We start from the raw sequence: 19,383 nt of genomic DNA, 5'->3' as shown, positions 1-19,383 counted from the left end.
TTACCAGTGGACTTCATCAATAAACATTCTCTTTATCGATTAATGACTTTTACCAGTGGACTTCATCAATAAACATTCTCTTTATCGATTAATGACTTTTACCAGTGGACTTCATTAATAAACATTCTCTTTATTAATTAATGACTATAACCAGTCACAGGACTTCATTATCATGAACATTCTCTTTATTAATTAATGACTATAACCAGTCACAGGACTTCATTATCATGAACATTCTCTTTATTAATTAATGACTATAACCAGTCACAGGACTTCATTATCATGAACATTCTCTTTATTAATTAATGACTATAACCAGTCACAGGACTTCATTATCATGAACATTCTCTTTATTAATTAATGACTACAAGCAGTCACAGGACTTCATTATCATGAACATTCTCTTTATTAATTAATGACTATAACCAGTCACAGGACTTCATTATCATAAACATTCTCTTTACTACTTAATGTCTTTTAACCAGTGGAGCACCTTATAATAAACATTCCCTTTATTAACTTATTTATATAACCAGTGGACTTCTTAATTATAAACATTCATTGAAAATAACAAAGTAACACACATTTTTAAAACTATTTTACTAGCAGTATTAAAATTACAAAAAAGTAACAAATATTCAATTTAACAAAACTTTAAACAAACAATATTAATATACACTTATTATGCAAATGAGAAACAACCAGACATATATTGAGTGTATTTATAATCTATATCACAGTGGAATTGGACGGAATACATTGTTCTGTTAAAATTGGCCTTGGTGTAAACATAATGAGAATCATTGAACAAAGGCGGTAAAAAAACAAATAACAAATACAACGAATGTAAATGGAAGGGAAATCAATGATACAAGAATCCTAAGACATTAAGACACAGTAGTTTGATGGGAATGAACTCCTTCTTTGGTGTCATATGACATGCAAAACATATGTAAGTGGCATTTAACCTGAAACATTTAAAAAAAAATCTTCAGGTGTCACCAACTAACTAGCATAAAATAAGTATGAACTACTGCAGTATAACAATGTCAAAAAATCTAGAAATGCCTAAATACCAGATAGTTTATGCTAGATCGTTGGTAGGAGTGACCCCTTTGATAAATCTGAAAAAAAATATATATTCTTTTTTAGGTTAAATGTCACTTTTTTGTTTTACAGGTCATATGACACCAAAGAAGGAGTTCATTCCAATCAAACTTTTGTGCATACAGAGACTATATCTACACTATTCAATTGGTGAGTATAATGTGGTTGATCACAACACAGATAAACATGTATCTTTTACAAAATAACACAAATCTTTAACATTCTTCTCCAACCCATTTGCTTTTTGTATACTCTATATCATTGTTGTAAATCCGATCATGTTGAAAGAAAAAAGGCAATAAAATATTTTTATATCAATGAACATTCTTTAACTTTTATATTCACTTATAAGTTATATGTTTATAAAACAATGATGTGTATTTGAGTAGATATAACAAAGTAATCTGAACACATGATTTCAAAACTGCAAAACTTGCCAAAAGACAAGATTAAAATCAACATCAATTAGTTTAAACAACAGGAAAGAAAGAAACAACACTTACACAATTCAGCACTAATTTGTAAAGATTGGCGAAGTTGATAACTATACAGACCATCTTCAGGAAAACACTAGCAACATTGTTCATTTGATGGCTGTATTAGTAAATTTTGCAATAATAACTTAATAAATGCTAATATCAAAGCAAATATTTAGTGCTTTGGCACGCTAAAACAAATGATACAAAGTATCTGAGATAAGGTGGCCCCTCTTGGATAAGAGGCAAACTTTGGCTCACAATTGGTCCTTAACATGGGTTAATTCTGATCCCAAAAGCATTATCCACATCAAGGCCTCACTTTATATTTAGATGTCCAGTAGCTGGAAGGGAGAAATGGCAACTCTTGACCTACACAAGGGCATGCACGGAATTCATTCTGGCCCCAGAACCTAGAGCAGAGGGCAGAGGGAGAATGAGCATATGTTGATCAATGTAAGAGCCTCAATGTTGATTCACAAGAGGCTCATTTTGGCCACAGTAGATAGATTAAAGAAAGGTCACACCTTTGGCTACACTTTTAGGGTTTGATGTGTATTCAGAAGGGGTTCATCCTAGTACAAGTTACTATAAATGGAGAAAGGGGCACCCCTTTGCCCACATATTATTTTGAGCCTCATTGTTAATTCAGAAGGGATTCATGCTGGCCCAGTAGCAAGAGGAAAGAAGGGCTAGACTTTTGACAACAGGGAAACTAGAGGTGTTTTTTCTGGCACAAGTTGCTAGAAGGAAGAAAGGCATACCTTAACCCAGATAAGGGCCTCACTAGAGACTGAGAAAGGGTTAATTATGGCACCAGTTGCTAGAGTGGAGAGGGGCAGACCATGACTCACATGACTACCTCACCAAGGATTTAAGAGGTTAATTTTCGCCCAATACATAGAGGATAGAAGGGCAGACTTTGGCTAATATCATAACCCCACTGTACAATTAGGACTCATTCTTTTCCCAGTAGCTACAGGGATGAAGGACCAAACTGTGGCCTACACCAGAGCCTTACTGTGTTTTCAGAAAGGGTTCATTCTGGCACCAGTAGCAAGTGGAGAGAAGGGGCACACCTTGGCCCACATAAGGGCCTCACTGTGCGACACTGTGGATTTGCAATCCTCAAGGAAGTATGGAAGACCCTGAAAAATAACATTCGAAAATCATAAAGCCAAGATAACAATTGCAGTTATACAAAAGTTACCATCATCATTCATTATAAAGGAATTGTATAACCATGGCTTTCATCAGTTTTAATGCTTTTTTTTAACATCTTTTAGAATTGCGTTACAATTTATTAGTGTATATGAAATTCACTTGAAATAATAATCTTGTATTTTACTATTGCCAGCAGACTTACAGAACCATGGCAAGTGACTGATATAAGTTCTTACTAGTAATAACTTACAACAGTTACATGTATATAAAATCACAAATCATTTGAAAGAAATTTTCAATTTTACCTGAATGCGAGACTGTGTAAGGCATGACAGGTGAATGTCAGAGTGTGAGGGGAGATGAGCAGATGCCACACCCATCCCTCCAATGTGGGCGGGGCTTGTCTCTGTGCCCGCCCTATGTAACAGAGTATCATACACACTCTTCAGGTCAGTGGGGATTCTGTCTACAGCAATCTTGTCTCTGAAGTAGCAGAAATTACCATAGTTTAGAATATGACTTTATTTTTGATGGTTAAAAAAGATAAAATAATATTACAACTGAAACATTATAGAATTTACAAGGAGACTAAAAAATGACCATAAATGGCAGATTCTCCGATGTACCATTTGTTGATTGTTCGCCAATCGATCATGTCACAAATTAAAAACTTTGCAAAATATTCAATTAAGAGTCACTTTCAGTTCATCAGATAATGGCCTCACAAATTGGACCCAAACCAAACAATACCAAAAAAGGCCCTCACCAAAAAAGCAATCTACTGTATTTAACGCTGCAGATACGTACCCATACCTTTGGCAAAAAGCCACAGACATGTATTTAAACCTGTTGTTACAGGCCCACAGATATGTACCTATGACTATTGTAACAGGCCGCAGATATGTACCCATACCTGTTGTTAAAGGCTGCAGACTACATACCTTTGCCTGTTATTATAGGCTGCCTGCCAAGCAGCATACTGGGAAGCAATCTTTTCATGAGGTACAGCAAATTCAACACTTCCAGCACTAGCCAACATACCCCTGAAATATAGCATGGAGAATTACAGGAAAGGGGAACCATATATAATCTGTCATGACAGGCGCTCCTACATGAATTTTTCTTGCATACCGTGTGTTTCTGGTCATGTGACCAGTGCTGGAAAACCCCATCTCACACCCCCCATAAAAGATGAGTCACGCGCAACAATGCGCTACTTCTTATATCTTTTATTATATTGTTTATGAAAAGTATATTATGCAATACCAATAAAGCGCAATCAAATATATATGTATGCGTGACTTTTAATTGAATTTGAAAATAAATCATCGTAAAAAACGTGACATCAGTAAACAACGTCGCACATGCTTTTTAGTGAATTGTACAAAAAATCGTTTTCTACGTCATTTTTCCACAAATTGATAATTTTAGATATGCCAAAAAAATATCAATCATGTTTTTCCGTTCCGGATCGAAAAATCCAAACCTTGGGCACGCTGTGTGGCCAGTAACTCAACAAGCCTCGTTACCGGCTTAAGCACGTGCACTTGGGTCAGATTTTTCTATCCGTACCGGAAACACATGATAGATACTTATAATCTATTATAATACAGTTTGGTATTTCATTTTCTATACATGCTAAGCCTAAGGAAAGAAAACTACTAACAGTGTGAATTTGAAGAGAGCTCCAACTATTGAGTGGTATTCCCGCCTGATTGCCATCAACGCTCCAATGTAGAAACTGTATGACAACAACTCACACTTTTTCCTAGAAACAATACAAACAATGATACTAAGCGTACCTTGACACATTTTTTGTGCGTGTTTTTTTAAACTTGTACCATACTAAGAATTTGATCAGTGCTAAAATACCACATTATAACCTTCACTAGCCATGCAAGATTTTTATTAAAACATTATATATTACTCCAAATAAATACCTTATTCAAACATAAACTTTTCTTAATAACATGATTTTAACCATTTATATTTTAAATGCTACTAAATGTCCATACCTGTGAGTTTGAAGTACTTCTGTCCTGACACAACCTAGTAGTTGTAGCATAGGGAACACTGTATCAGCTGTCCAGCCATCACCTTTCATCTGCTCTGGAAAAAAGATATCACACTTTTAAAAGACTCTTAATTCTGCCATTGAAAAATATTGATGTTTCTTATAATTTCTACTTCTTTTAAAGATCAGGCCTAAAACCAGTATATGTACATGAGGTATAAATGCACTCCTTTGTTTCATTGTATCTTAATCCAAGATAATCTTAATCTAACTCTTCCATACTATTATTTATTTAAACAATACAAACAACCTCTGTTGGGTATATGTTAATATGTTATACTTTATCGCAAGTATGAAACAATTCACATACTAAATATTCATAGTAAAAATTTCAACCACTCACTGTGAACAAAGTCGACCCCAAGGTCGAGTCCCAGTTCAGGAGACTGAGACAGAAGGTAGTACATTACACACTCGAACATGTCAGATTGTCGCTTTAACCTCTGAGCCTCCTGCAGGCACTCATCAACACATGGCAGCTGGGCCTGGAATACGATGGAAATGTTATACTGCCTAAAATACATGTACGAATGGAGTACACACATTGTGTAAGATGTAATATTATTTTTGATGTCTTTTACAACTTACTGCATGAAAAAGACGAAATTTTGCAAAAAAAGAGCTACCGTAAGCACTCAAGACTTAAAATCCGGAATTGTATTTGTGGCCTGTCAGGAGTACCCATCATGTTTCCAGTAAAGGTCACCATGGTTATTGACCTTTGACCAACACATATAGAGGTCATCTACTGACCATGAGAATGGGAATACAAGGTTTGAAGATTCTACCTCAATGAATGCAAAGCTATTGATCAAGTACAGATGTTTGAAGCCGACAATGGCATAGATGGGGATGGACAAAGTAAGCTCTAAGTGTCAGCAGGCAAAACAAAAAATCATTATGTACCCATTTTACGGTAAACATATCAGTAGGCATCTTTCATTTCTTTCACACATTATTTCTTAAAAACCCCTAAAACACAAAAAATGTGTGCTTAGAAGTCACATGATACTGTTTACCTTTTAGTACATAATTATATAAGTCTACTCACCCTCTGATAAAGAGTATTCCGTTCTTCCTCTGATCCAGAGCATCGTGCACAACACATGGCCAGCAGTCTCTTACTGTCTGGCACGCGTAAAAGAAGGTCAATAGCAAGGTACCACTTGCCCAGGCGTTCACATCGCCTTGACAACAACTCTATGGCTGTATGCAGAAGACTGTCAACCCCGCCCAGAACTGTTCCCATAGCAACAGCAAGCTCCAGCTCATTACCTTGAAGAAGTCTGCTCATGGCTCCCTGTAATGTAGAATGACTATAAAAGTATGTTATCTTTCAGAAGGCTACACCTTTTAATGTATCAATGATATTCTATTACATTGAGATGACTCTAAAGCCGAGACACACAATTTGGCAAGTTAAAATAAACATTAACATAACAATGTTTGATGTTAACACAATGTTAACAGCAATTTTTTTTTTAAAAATTCTCCCTTACTAGACTAACGATCCAGTTTAAACTTTTATAAATTCTATGTACATGTCCCAATGTACACAATTAACCAATGTGACATACCTGATGGTCACTGACTGCCAGAAGACAGCAGGCAGCAGACACTGGGTCCCCATTCCACAAGTACCACTCTGACCATGCCTTAACTGCACTGTGTACCAACCTACATGCAACAATATAGTATATATAAACAATATTCAGTGAAGAAACAATACATTATTTACACATGTATTCCCATATTACAGGAAAACCCCTATTTGTGAACGAGTCCCTTTTACATTTAATGTTCATATCTAAATGTACGTTGCTAATATTTCTTAAAAATGATATTTTATCAGCTCAAATATAAAACAGGTATGCAAATTAGGAATTAAGCTACTTACTGCTGCTGTTCCTTTGAAGGTTCAAGCCCGTTACTTGTCTGACCCTTAACCTCAGTCCTGTCGATATTGCTCGACCCCTCACATGCTACCTGGGTGGCTAGCACAGCCTCTTGCATCTGGCCCCGCACCTGGTAGAAGTTCACCAGGGTCTGTATGGCCCCAGAGGCGGTGCAAAACACAGGGGCAAGGTCACTCTCCTCCTGGACGAGGCACTCAGAATATCTGTATTAAAGACATCAACATTTTCAATTTACACTGATGGGTATTATGGTTATTGTACTGACCATTGATTGAATTAGGGAAATTTGCCCAGCTTAAAAGTCTTCCAGAATCCAGACAGAACAAGCAATGAAGAATCTTAAACATACCAGTAAACATACTCCTTACACAATACATGCAAAGGTCTTACATTTCATGCATCAAAAGCAAAATTTACTGCAAAAGCACAGTTACCTATTACACAGACTCTTCCAGTACCCATGTGAGACTCCTGGAGCGACTGCTAGTGCCCTTTCCCACTGCCCGAGTTCCACCGTGAGTTCACAGTATCGCTGCAGGTTGCCTGCTTGGAGATGGAGGTCGGCTGCATGCTTCAGGCGATCCTCTCGTGACCCCTTTCCCACCCCAACCACCGTTTTGGTGAGACGGGACATCTCCAACTCCTGGGCTTCAGACTGAAAAATGAGGAAAACAAATTAGGAAAGAGTGAGCATCTCTCAAGTGTTTAAGGGTTAAAGCCTCAAGGTGTAGTACCCTTTTTCTTGCTCTGGACTTGCTGGGCCGCTTTTTGAAAGATAAAACAAATACAGTTCATGTGTTTAGTATTGGTATATACTAGAGGCAAAAATGTGTGGCTTGATGAAAATCTGTATCTCAATCAAGAAGATAAGATTTTTAATTTAAATGAACATATTCCAGCTATGTGAAAATCATACCCTCATTAATGCTAACTTGATTGAACCAGATTGCACCCTCACAGAGAGGGACATGCTTCATTTAAACTTTTTAGAAAAGACTGGCGCAGTCAAGATTTTACCATCACCTTTTGGTATCATATAAACACCCAATGATTTTTTTGACTTATGTCACTGATATCCAACAAAAAAACTTGTTCAGGACGCTTTATCGACTAATGAGGTAAAATTATTCAGGATGCTAAATCTACTTACTGAGGTAAATTTGACAAGATGCTTGACATGCATAATTCCCTTGCTGTAGTTAGATGACAACATGGAATCATCCAGGCCAGTCTCCACGGCAACCAGCTCCCACAGGTTATCTGTACCAGCAGATGCCTGGACAGAGTGTAAACAATCATCATACTATACAACATTTATTTGTTAACTTGTGACTTCATATCATGTTTTATTGGTATTTTTTTTAGACAGCAATCAAGATTAAGATCAATACAGAAATTGTGTACTAAACACTGAATTAAGGGTTACTTGTAGAATGCTTAAACTAGCCCTGTTATGATTTTAACAATAAGGCTGTTTGAAAAATACACAATGAATGCTGTTGAAAAGATTTGGTGCGACAACCTTGGTTTATATGGAAATATGAGTGAAGAAATTGTCATTAATTGTCAAGAAAACGATGTGCCAATGTCAATCCTTTTAAAAATTGAAGTTTAAACTTTTCTAAAACACAATGAAAAATTACATTACAATAAAAAATAACATTATTTTTGGCATTTTTTTATGATTATTTCAATTGTTTTGTAACATCCAAAGGCCCAAAATGGTGCCGTGCTGCTCATTTGAGATTAAAGTTACACATGAACATACCCTAAAAAACTTGGAGAATAATCTGAGAGCCCTGGATCGTGAGTGGGTGGGGTGTTGATCTGCCTGCTGTTTGATGTCACGTGATGTCCAGCCCGTCAACACTGGCTCACCTCCCTCAAGCATACACATCTCTTAATGAGGAGATGGATACATTTCAGAGAAATACATTGACCAAAACTTTTCCTTGTTCAAACACATACAGTACAGGTGTTTATGTTGTACTAATAAATGATTTCAGCGCTTTGATTTTGTTTCATAAGAAATCTTTCCCTTTGGAATAATTTGGACATGGTTGATTTGTTTTGTTTATATTTTTACCCAGGTCCATTACAAAAGAGTGCTTAGACCAATTTCAAAGGTATATCATGTGTTTTTTAAGAAGTCAAGCACAATGACCACAGAAATCACAAAAACGTCATTTTTTGCAAAATTACTTTGCTGTAAGGTTTATTACACTACAATTAACATGATGCAAGTGGGAGCCTCGCTCCACCTAGTCACTTGTTCAATGTCAATTTTCAGAGGTGTTCAAATGATACCATTAAATTATGCTACCATGTGCAGTTATGTATTGAAAAAATAGAATCCATAAGTATATTAGTCAACTGAAAGAAAGGCAAGATCATGATAAATGTACAATTGTTATAAATAAACCATTAGTTCCAAGGATGTAATGCCAGGGTTTCCCTGCCAGAATGTTGATTTCTAGAGGCTGTATAAGGGACGTCACTGACCAGAGGCGCACTGTTGAGTCGCGGGAACTTGATGCAAGGATAAACGGTCTACTTGGATGGCTCGTCAAACCTGAATAAACGAACCATAACTCTTAATATGACCAGAATATCACTTAAAACAATTTAAATATTACTTACAGTGATCTAAATATCACTTACAATCATCTAAATATCACTCTAATGATCTAAATTTCACATAAAATGCTGAAAATATCGACTTACTATGATCTAAATATCATCTACAATAATTTAAATATCCCTTATAATGGTCTAAATATCATTTACAATTACTTAATTATCACTTTCATTCTTTTAAATATGTGTTATACAAACAATCCTCTTAGAGATACGGGGAAAAAGGTGATACTTCACTCAGTGAACAAGCAATTCAAAAGCATGTATCATTTAAGTTAATGGAATAATATCAGATGAATTATTATTATAACATGTACATTGACAGAAACCATCCCATAAACTGAAATGATAATTTTCTGGATGTTTTTTTCCTGAGACAAATACTGGTAGTAAGGATTGAAATTCAGTCCAAAATTATGATATATCATCAGAAAATTATTGGACAAGCTATTTTGACTGATAATTAATAATGGAATTGAAACTAAAAAAATATAATAATGCATAGTGAAGATGGTGTGAATTAACTACAAACTGCATTCACATGTAAACTACTATATATATCAGACAGTAAACAATCTAACGTTGTGTAAAATAAATATGCTTTGGATTTTGAATAGGTAAATACCAGAAAAAAACCTATTAGTAATATTGTTCTGTTCATTCTTTTTTTTTTAAAAATACAGCAACATGAAGAAAATCGATTCTGAAACTATGAAATTAATTTTAAGCAACCTTGTAGACCTTGTTGTAAACGATGGGCTTTTGACAAAATTTGATCATTGTTTTATTCATACAACACCAAATCAGTACAATGTGCAAATTTAATATCATTGAAAGGAAAATATTACATCCCTATTACCTACCATACACATCTGCCCCATGGTCATGTAGGGTGTATAGGCAGACCCCAGAGCGGATGTCCCACAGACAGATGCAAGAGTCCCAGCTGCCAGACGCCAGCAGGTATGGGATTTCTGAGTTCCAGAGGAGACCCCTAACTGGCCCCTTGTGGCCCTTCATCTCCCGGAGACATGCATCTTCACTGTAGTCCCATATACGCACCGTGCTGGAATACAAACAACAGATTACATGTTGATTTTTTATGTAGAATGGCTTGAACAGTCGCTTAAACCTGGTGATATAATAAGCCTTAATACATTTTACAACATATGCAAAACTAATTCCCTATCTATTTCTACTGTGAACTGTTCTACTGTTAACAAATGTTTGATATCATTTGATATTGGGTATGTAAACTGGTGATATCAGGAGTATTAACTCTGGGATACTATTTTTTCTCATAATTCTTGAGCTCAAACAACCCCAAACTATTTCCATTACATATGCAAACACTTTCCATTACAAGTGTTAATGATATTGTCGAATGGCAATACTGGTATTCGAAAAACAGTACTTTTTACTTATTTATTTAAATTTATCAATTGAATTTGTTTTGTCTTGAAATGTTTTGAAAAAGGAATTTTGATGCTGGGAAGTTTTGTAAAATATCAAATGTAGGAATTGTTGGGTGGACTGATTTTAAACATAAGTTAACTACTTTTGGTTAGATATGTGCAAACCCATGGTTTAGTAAATGGGGATTCCTCAAAAAACCTAAAAGAAATATACTGTTAGGAATGAAATTCTTAATTGATAACAAAACATATTTGCTCACTATTACACTTGCAATGACCATTACGAATGTTGAGATTTCCAGCAAATTTGTACTTTCAGATTGTGAATTTTCTTGGTCATGCATATATTTTCATTAAATAACCTATAAATTTAATTCAAAACAGTTTCAAGTTTACCAATCATCTGATCCACTTGCTAAGAGATTCTCTTTCAGGGGAGACCACTTGACATGAAACACTTTGGCTGTATGACCTGAAAAAATATACATCGTGACATATCAGCTGGTTAGAGCATGGTGATTGTAAGTTAAATTTCAAAATTCATAAAAAAATTATTTGTGGAAAAACATACTAAACTTAAAATCAGATCAAGGAAATCAATTCAATGTATCAGAGTACCGGTATATAAAATCTAGAATTCTAAATTCAGCAGTGCCTTGTGATCAAGTATCCAGGGCATAAAAAGCAAAAAATCATCACCTTGACCTGTGACAAACTGACCCCAAAATAAAATCTAGAGATCATCTACTGACCACGATCAATTCGCATACTAATTTTGAGAACCCTTTAACAAGTCATTCCCTAGTAATTGATCAGAAACAGACTGATCTTTGATCACACAACATTTAAGGACCCTATAACAAGATAAACAAGAAAATAGCTTTGATACTTTTTGAGTTATCACAGGACCATATTGGCTATATTTTTTATAAGTCAAAGGCCATAACTCTGCATTACCATGTCTGATGAAAAAAAATTAAACTAACATGCATAATCTCCATATTGCCCTCTTTCCACATACTTAGTTTTATTAACCTAGCTCGGATACTTTTTGAGTTATCGCAGGACCAAGCATTTTTTTTCTGTCAACAGCTATAATCTTAATAGGTCAAGGGTCATAACTCTGCATAACTTTGTCTGACGAAAACAATTAACTAACATGCATAATCTCCATATTGCCCTCTTTCCACATACTAAGTTTCATTGATCTAGCTTTGATACTTTTTGAGTTATCAGAGGACCAAATTGGCTATATTTTTAATGTCAAGGGCAATTACTCTGCATTACTTTGTCTGATCTTTTTTAACTAACGTGCATAATCTCCATATCGCCCTCTTTCCAAAAACCAAGTTTCATTTATCTAGCTTGGATACTTTTTAAGCCATCAGAGGATCAAATTGGCTATATTTTTAATATCAAGGGCAATAACTCTGCATTACCTTGTCTGATGACAAAAATAAACAAACGTGCATAATCTCTATATTGCCCTCTTTCCACATGCCAATTTTCATTAACCTAGCTTGATTACTTCTTTAGTTATCCCAGGACCGTTATTTTTTCTGTCAACAGCTATATTTTTAATAAGTCAAGGGCCATAACTCTGCATAACTTTGTCTGACAAAAAACAACAACTAATGTGCACAATCTCCATTTCACTCTGCATCCACATGCTAAGTTTTATGAACCTAGCTTTGATACTTTTTGAGTTATCACAGGACCAAAGTGGCTATAGTCAAAGGCCATAACTCTGCAATAATTTGTCTGACGAAAAAAATGCATAATCTCCACATTGCCCTCTTTCCACATACTAAGTTTCATGAACCTATCTTGAATACTTTTTGAGTTATCGCTGGACTGAGAATTTTGTGGACGGATGGACGGACAGACGGATGGGTAAACCTTAAGTCCCCTCTGGTGAAACCGGTAGGGGACTAACAAAAGTTATAGATCAGAAACAAAAGTTTCAAGCTGCAACGGCTGAAAAATGACACATGACATGCCTGCCATGCTGTGCCGACAACACAACAACAATGACAACAGTAACCCAAAAGAAAATTATATTTTATGTCAATAGCTTAGCTTAAGTGAGTGACATGAACGAAGCAATACCTGAGAAGACTTTCAACGGCTGGTCATTGCTGGTTGCTGAGTAGAAGACCCTGACCTTTCCATCCTCACAGCCAGTGGCCAACATGTCCCTGTAGAGTAGGGAAGAAGTATGTCATATTAAGCACCATAGCAAGCCTTTATAGTTACTATCCTATATCAACTTAAACAACTTTCAAAAAGCAAATAAACATAAAGAGTGAGACATAGAGAGTGCCAGTCAATTATTTCATTTGTATGATCTTTGTACCTCAAATTATTTATTGCATTTCTTTGGAAACATTTGTAAGTTGATGTGAATCTCTCTTGCGTCTGTCAGTATTTGTGTTCATTTGAGAGGCCAAGAGAATATGCCCCTAGTGGAGCTTCAACTCAAACCATTCTTGGTGAGTGACAAAGACCTTTACCACTATTTGATAGTTTCTGCATAAGTTGTCATGGCTTGCATGTTCATGAGTGAATAGCAAAGTGATTTATTTTCATGCAAGTGAATAGTGAAGCCCTGCCTACTTGTAAACTTTCCAATATGGGAGTTATTATACAAACAAAAACAAAGAAAACATCCTCCAACATGGAACAAAATGTTTGTTGTAATTTTTAAGACATAAATTTTCTGTTACTACTTTGATACCTACCAGTTATCTGAAACTGTTAGCTTAAATAGCTATTCATCATTGTCAATTAACTTAACAAACATGATAGAACTACTTCTATACAAAACCAAAGCCACTGCTTACTTATTATGTGGACACCAGTCACACCCATAAACTGCTGCTGGATGTTTGTATTTCTGCAGAACCTCCCCATCCACCTGTCGGATTACACTGAAAAATATTATATAGATATTAGTACTTGTTGATTTAGGGGCAAAACTTCCAGCCAGATCAATGAGTAATAAATTGAATATCAACTCACCAGAGGCCATCTGCACCAACAGACATGATCCTGCGGGAGTCTTTCTTGCTCCACACAACTGTGAACACAGAATTGGTGCCATGCTGTGGACAGACAATTATACTTAAAGATGACATTAATCAACACCACAGTTATACCATATCCATTTGCATTTGACTGTAATTCTGCCATGATCACTGATATTTTATGCGTGTTGCTTTAAACAATGACATACAAATAATGATTTTTCACTTTGCAGAAGCATTCATGAAAAGCATTTAGGGCTATTCCATTTAAACATAATTATTACAACCCCCGGGGGGAAGGCACTTTTAAAATATACATCCCCCTACAGAAGCAAATTTACCCTTTCAGGGTCCAAATTAGCTTTTACTTATTAAGGGGAATAATTCTACCATCAATTCAGGTCCAGTAATAAGATGTGCATGCTTATGTAGGGTTCAAGGCGAGTTTGAAAAATGAAAGGGTGCTGTAGAAGAGGGACAGGGTTCTAAGAAAGAATAGGGCACATTGTGGCTAATAGAATTTGGAACATTTTGAAATTGATAGAAAATGTTAAGAATTGTGTTTACCAGTACTTGTAAAAGACTAAAATTATGTTTCATCTGCCAAATATGTTAAGTTTGTATATATTTATAATCACATTAAGCATTTAATACTATGAAGGCAAAAGTGTACACAATCATGGTGGTCTCCATTAGGGCAGAAGGGTACTACCAAAAAGGACAAGGTGCAGCACCCTTGCATAACTCTTTAGTTATAACCCTAGCTAATAAGTACATGTAGTTCAGTTCCATGTGAACATCTTACATGTTTTCCTATTAGAATCTTTAAATACTTTGCTAATAGATGGCACCAAAGCAATGGTAAATCAAACTTCTATATCACATATGTTCCATGTAGCTTCAAGTCTGACCTCATCAAACCTCTTGATGATGCGACCCTTTGCAATGTCCCAGATGAACACCCCTTTCTTGGATGTCCCTCCCACTATACAGTTGAGATCAGATGGAGCCCATGATATGGTGTAGATAATGCCTTCATTTCCAGGGGATGTCTGAAGCTGAAAACATAAATGTTCAACAATTTTAAACAGAGATGAATATAAAGTTAGTCATGTAAGACTTACAGTGATGATGATGATGGTGGTGGTGGTGGTGGTGGTGGTGGTGGTGGTGGTGGTGGTGGTGGTGGTGATGATGATGATGATGATGATGATGATGATGATGATGATGATGATGATGATGATGATGATGATGATGATGATGATGATGATGATGAAGATGATGATGATGATGATGATGATGATGATGATGATGATGATCAGATAGCGATGTTGACTATTGATTTAAATGTCAGTAGTAGAAAATAATATCATTAGTCTGTTACTAAACCTGACTACCGTTCATTTCCAGTTGTGAATCTTCAGTGGCTCCAAAGCCAAATTAAACTACAACTTACACAAGTAAATGATGTGGTGTCCCATGTCTTGATTGTGCCATCAAAACTCCCTGTTGCCAAAATGTTGGCATCGTTGGGACAAAACTTGCAGTCAAATATTGTCTCTATATGACTCTGTCAATATAAAACATATAAAACTTCAGGAAAAGACAACAATAACTGGTTTAAAAGAAATAATCAGAAACATCAGTGGTCTGACAAATATAATGTTATCTTAATAATTACTAATATAATTCTATACAAAGAACACATTTATTTATGTCAGTTGGCTATCCCATTCAGTCTCCTAGCTCATAGGAGCTGTTTTTGTATCAAGGAGATGTTCAACTTAACAGCTCAGCTCCCCTTTTAGTACAAAAACAGCTTCTTGAAATTTTCATGAAATAGTCTCAGGCTCACAAGGAATACTTTATTGCAACTTAGAATTCAGATTTTCTCTGTTGGTAATAATAATAACTTGTATCACTAAAATAATATGTCAAAATGACCTTGTTGTAAAATGAATGATATTCATTGAAAAGTTCAAATCAGTATGATGACAAAATCATAATGTTATATCAAAAAGCAAGGAACTGAATACTTGAAATCTGATTCTTAAGATAATATCCATGTGTAATTATTTCTTTCAAAGTTATGTTCATTCAATAAAACAACAGATCTCTGTTTCTACCTGTTCCCTGAGAAACTCCCACTTTCTGCGGCCAATGTCGTACAACCCGACGCCACCATCACTGAAAGTTGACACTACTCTTGCTGGGGGTAGGGCAAAGTGGGAGGAGTTCACCATGCTGGGGGCCTGGGCAGGGCTAGTGGAAGACTGTTGATTGGCTGGTGTCATCTTAGTAAGAGCTTTGTTGGAAGGTCGATCACAAATCACAGCCATAGCATGGAAGCCGGTTTTCTTCACCTTAATGTTCTCCACTGGTGTGGTCTTTGATACATTCCAAATTCGTAGAATTCCACTCTTTGAATCTGTGGAAGAAAAGACATACTGATTAAAATATTTCCTGATCTTAAAGTAAAAAAACAATATCTACTCACATTTTTAAACCTATTGTGCCTGGGAAATGATTCAAAACTAAAACAAACTTGATCATTTTGAAATGAGAATACTCACATATAATCAAGAATGGTTAAGGCATAATAATGATTCATCAGAGACACAGTTTTGATCTCATAAAGGTTTATCAATAAGATAAAAAACCTTGCAAAGTTTAAATCAAGTAGCAGTGGCTCTACATGAAGGTACCTCCAGTAAGGAACATCCCAGGTGCTGTGTGTATCCAGGCCAGCGTTTTCACTCGAGCGGCAGCGCTGGGCAGCTGGAAGGACATAATGACTGATATGGACCCGGAGTCTACCAAACGGACCCCAGATATGAGATTGGAGACAAGAAGGTACTCTGTGGAGAGAGGGTCCCAGGTTAGGGCCATAACAGAGTCCTCTACCTGTCTGTCTTCATCCTCGTCATCTTCAGGTCGAAGCTCATGACGATGGCTTTTACCTCCTGAAGCAAAGGTTTATGATATTTTAACACAACACTTAAATAACCTTAGTTACATTACTCAAGTAATGGTCAAATTTTTCTGTATTTTTACCTTTTTTTCTTCATTTTATTCAAAATGCACTTATTTCAGTTGAATCTAATTTCAAAATATCAGTAACCAGGAAAGAAGTTGGTGAATGGAACAGAAGTTGGTAATAATCTTCTCAATTAATTGACACACCAAATATTTGCATTAAGAAACATCGGATCAATGTAAATATTTGAAAAAGGTAACAAAAACTTCATTATTGATCAGGCTCAAGGAAATTATAGTGACTTCATTTTCAATGTTATCAAACAGCTTGTGCAAATATAATGTCCATCATAAGTTTGCTTTCACATCTAAAATATCAGCAGAATGTAAAATTTGAATACCTCATTAATATACTAAACAAGAAACACCATACTGCAGCGAAACCAGGTTTTCAATGATTGGCAGTAAATTATGACAATTATGACTCAGTAAAAAGCATGTTTCTTGGGGCTCTTGGGACACTGTGTGAAAACCTGGTTAATTTTTAATAAGCGAACTCAAACAATTACAAAATATTGTAACATCAAATCTCTAAAGCTTCAACATTCGGTAACAAAACGTTCATGAAGATTGATATTGATATATAATCATTCTTTTGTTTTAACAATGTGTTATGTGAAATAAGAAAACAAATGCAAATAAAGAATGGCAATGATCTCTTCTACAAAATATTTCTGAATATACATTTTATCAGTTCATTACATTATCTTGTATCAACAAACTCATGACAGACAAACCAAGATTCAATTTCTATTACGGTACATTTAACAAATATATATTCATAATATAGATTAGTGATGTAAAGATTATCAAGTAGAAATGAATAATTGACACTGACAAAATCAAGTTGGTGACAATTGGATGTCTTGGATTAATGTTGCTATTGTTAATTACCGTACTTTCTTTAAAGAAAATAACTTGGAACCTGACATGGTCAGTCAGCATTATAATATTTGCAATATAAGAATTGAAACTTTCATGTGTATCTTGCGGTTTATTTAGTTTTATAATTCAATTCAAAGAAAAAAAACTTACTCTGCGCTAGTCCTATTTGATATATGCATACATATATATAAACACAAACCTATTATATACATGGTTATAAGACCAAGGGTACTGCTGCCATGTTGCAGTCTTAAAAGGATTATTTCTATGTTTTCCAAAATAATACATACTTCCAGTTATTTTTCGATTATAAATTAAAACGTTTTGTCAAATTTGATTTGATTAGTGACAGCAATTTAAGTCCGATCTTACAACAATGACTCAACACTATTATGTTTTTTCCACTATTTCATAACAGTTGGCTACTTCAGGTTGTAGAACCTTAAAACACCCATACCTGATGTAGAAAATGAAATGGATCCATCCCTGTGTCCAAAAACCACCTTCTCTAGCAGTTTTGGGTGCCATTTGAAGCAAAGCACATCAGACGAGTATTTGCCAGAATCTTTTAAGCTTGAGATCTGATCTGGGCTTATGTAATGCCACAAAAACAATGAGCTCCGAGCCCCAATAAATGTCAGGGCCTCGCCATGGAGAAAGTTCCAGTCAAGAGCAATGGGAGGGAACTTTGTATTCTTATACACAGCCAGGGGTCTTTGTTTACTCACATCCCAGATGATGATTTTGTTTTCATAGCTGGCACTTGCAAGAATGTCAATGTTTCTAGGATTCAATGAGATTGCTGATATTGTTTTCTTGTGCTCAGATAAAATTGAGATGAGACGAAACTGGTTGTATTTTGGGTCCAGCTGTAATGAAAAAATAAAAATAAAATGAAAAACAAAAGTAAAAGCAATGAATAAAAAACCTTTATCACCAAAATGTCACTTAAACTTCTAAATTCTTTGGGAGTATCACAATTCTGAACAAAATATGTCTATATAAAAGTTTACTTTGGCCTTGAGTCTGTATCAAAAGGAAAATCTTTCAGAATATCATGTTAATTACTACAAAATGACCTCAAACTGAAATTGCATGCACATACATGTAGATAAGAAATCGAACCTGGCACCATGGGAGAGAAACAAGTGTCTGGGTTAAAAACCGATGGCAATTACAACTGTTATAACCATACATGTGATTTAATCAATCTAGAATATTATGATTGGACAGCAGTAGATATTTTGGTTTCGATTTGTAGAAAAAAGAAAGAGTAAGCAAACATTTACTGTACCTGGTAGACATAGATGGCGAGAGTGGCACAATATGCAAACCTGTCACTGCTGGCAGCACACACCTCCCCATTCCATGGCTGACATCCTGCAGCCAAGAGTCCCACCTGCTTCACCATGACAACACTAACATCAACGTCGTCACCTCATTCATATTAAAAAAAATCTAAAATGTAACAACAAAAGCATTATTAGTTTTATCAAAATCCAGTATTTCTTTTTGTGCCCATATCATGTTTTTGTGCCCATATCATGTTTAAGTAAAATACTTCTTTCACATGTCAGTCTGTGAGCTCATGAAGTCCAGAGGAAGAAAGAGGGCACTACATCTTCAGACATAAACCCTTACTGGTTT

At 35.4% G+C, this 19,383-nt stretch overlaps 1 protein-coding gene across 1 annotated transcript; it reads right to left on the bottom strand.

Annotated features, from left to right (window-relative positions):
• Nucleotides 1–583: 583 nt before the first annotated feature.
• LOC128227596 (WD repeat-containing protein 17-like) lies at nucleotides 584–19,190 on the bottom strand. Its single transcript, XM_052938280.1, has 24 exons — nucleotides 19,031–19,190; nucleotides 18,194–18,605; nucleotides 16,521–16,778; nucleotides 15,942–16,243; nucleotides 15,272–15,385; nucleotides 14,727–14,873; nucleotides 13,811–13,893; nucleotides 13,633–13,719; nucleotides 12,899–12,987; nucleotides 11,186–11,261; nucleotides 10,238–10,440; nucleotides 9,160–9,309; nucleotides 8,506–8,636; nucleotides 7,888–8,013; nucleotides 7,172–7,392; nucleotides 6,719–6,940; nucleotides 6,399–6,498; nucleotides 5,873–6,121; nucleotides 5,165–5,306; nucleotides 4,763–4,856; nucleotides 4,414–4,515; nucleotides 3,689–3,790; nucleotides 3,053–3,230; nucleotides 584–2,731 (listed from the first exon to the last, which is right to left on the bottom strand). Exons 1-24 carry the CDS (start codon nucleotides 19,145–19,147, stop codon nucleotides 2,612–2,614), a joined length of 3,825 nt encoding a protein of 1,274 aa, XP_052794240.1. The 5' UTR covers nucleotides 19,148–19,190; the 3' UTR covers nucleotides 584–2,611.
• Nucleotides 19,191–19,383: the final 193 nt, after the last annotated feature.

Source organism: Mya arenaria, chromosome 3 (assembly GCF_026914265.1).
Source record: "Mya arenaria isolate MELC-2E11 chromosome 3, ASM2691426v1".
NCBI lineage: Eukaryota > Metazoa > Mollusca > Bivalvia > Myida > Myidae > Mya > Mya arenaria.
Note: the sequence above shows the minus strand (reverse complement) of the source record. Positions and strands in the feature narration are given on the sequence as shown.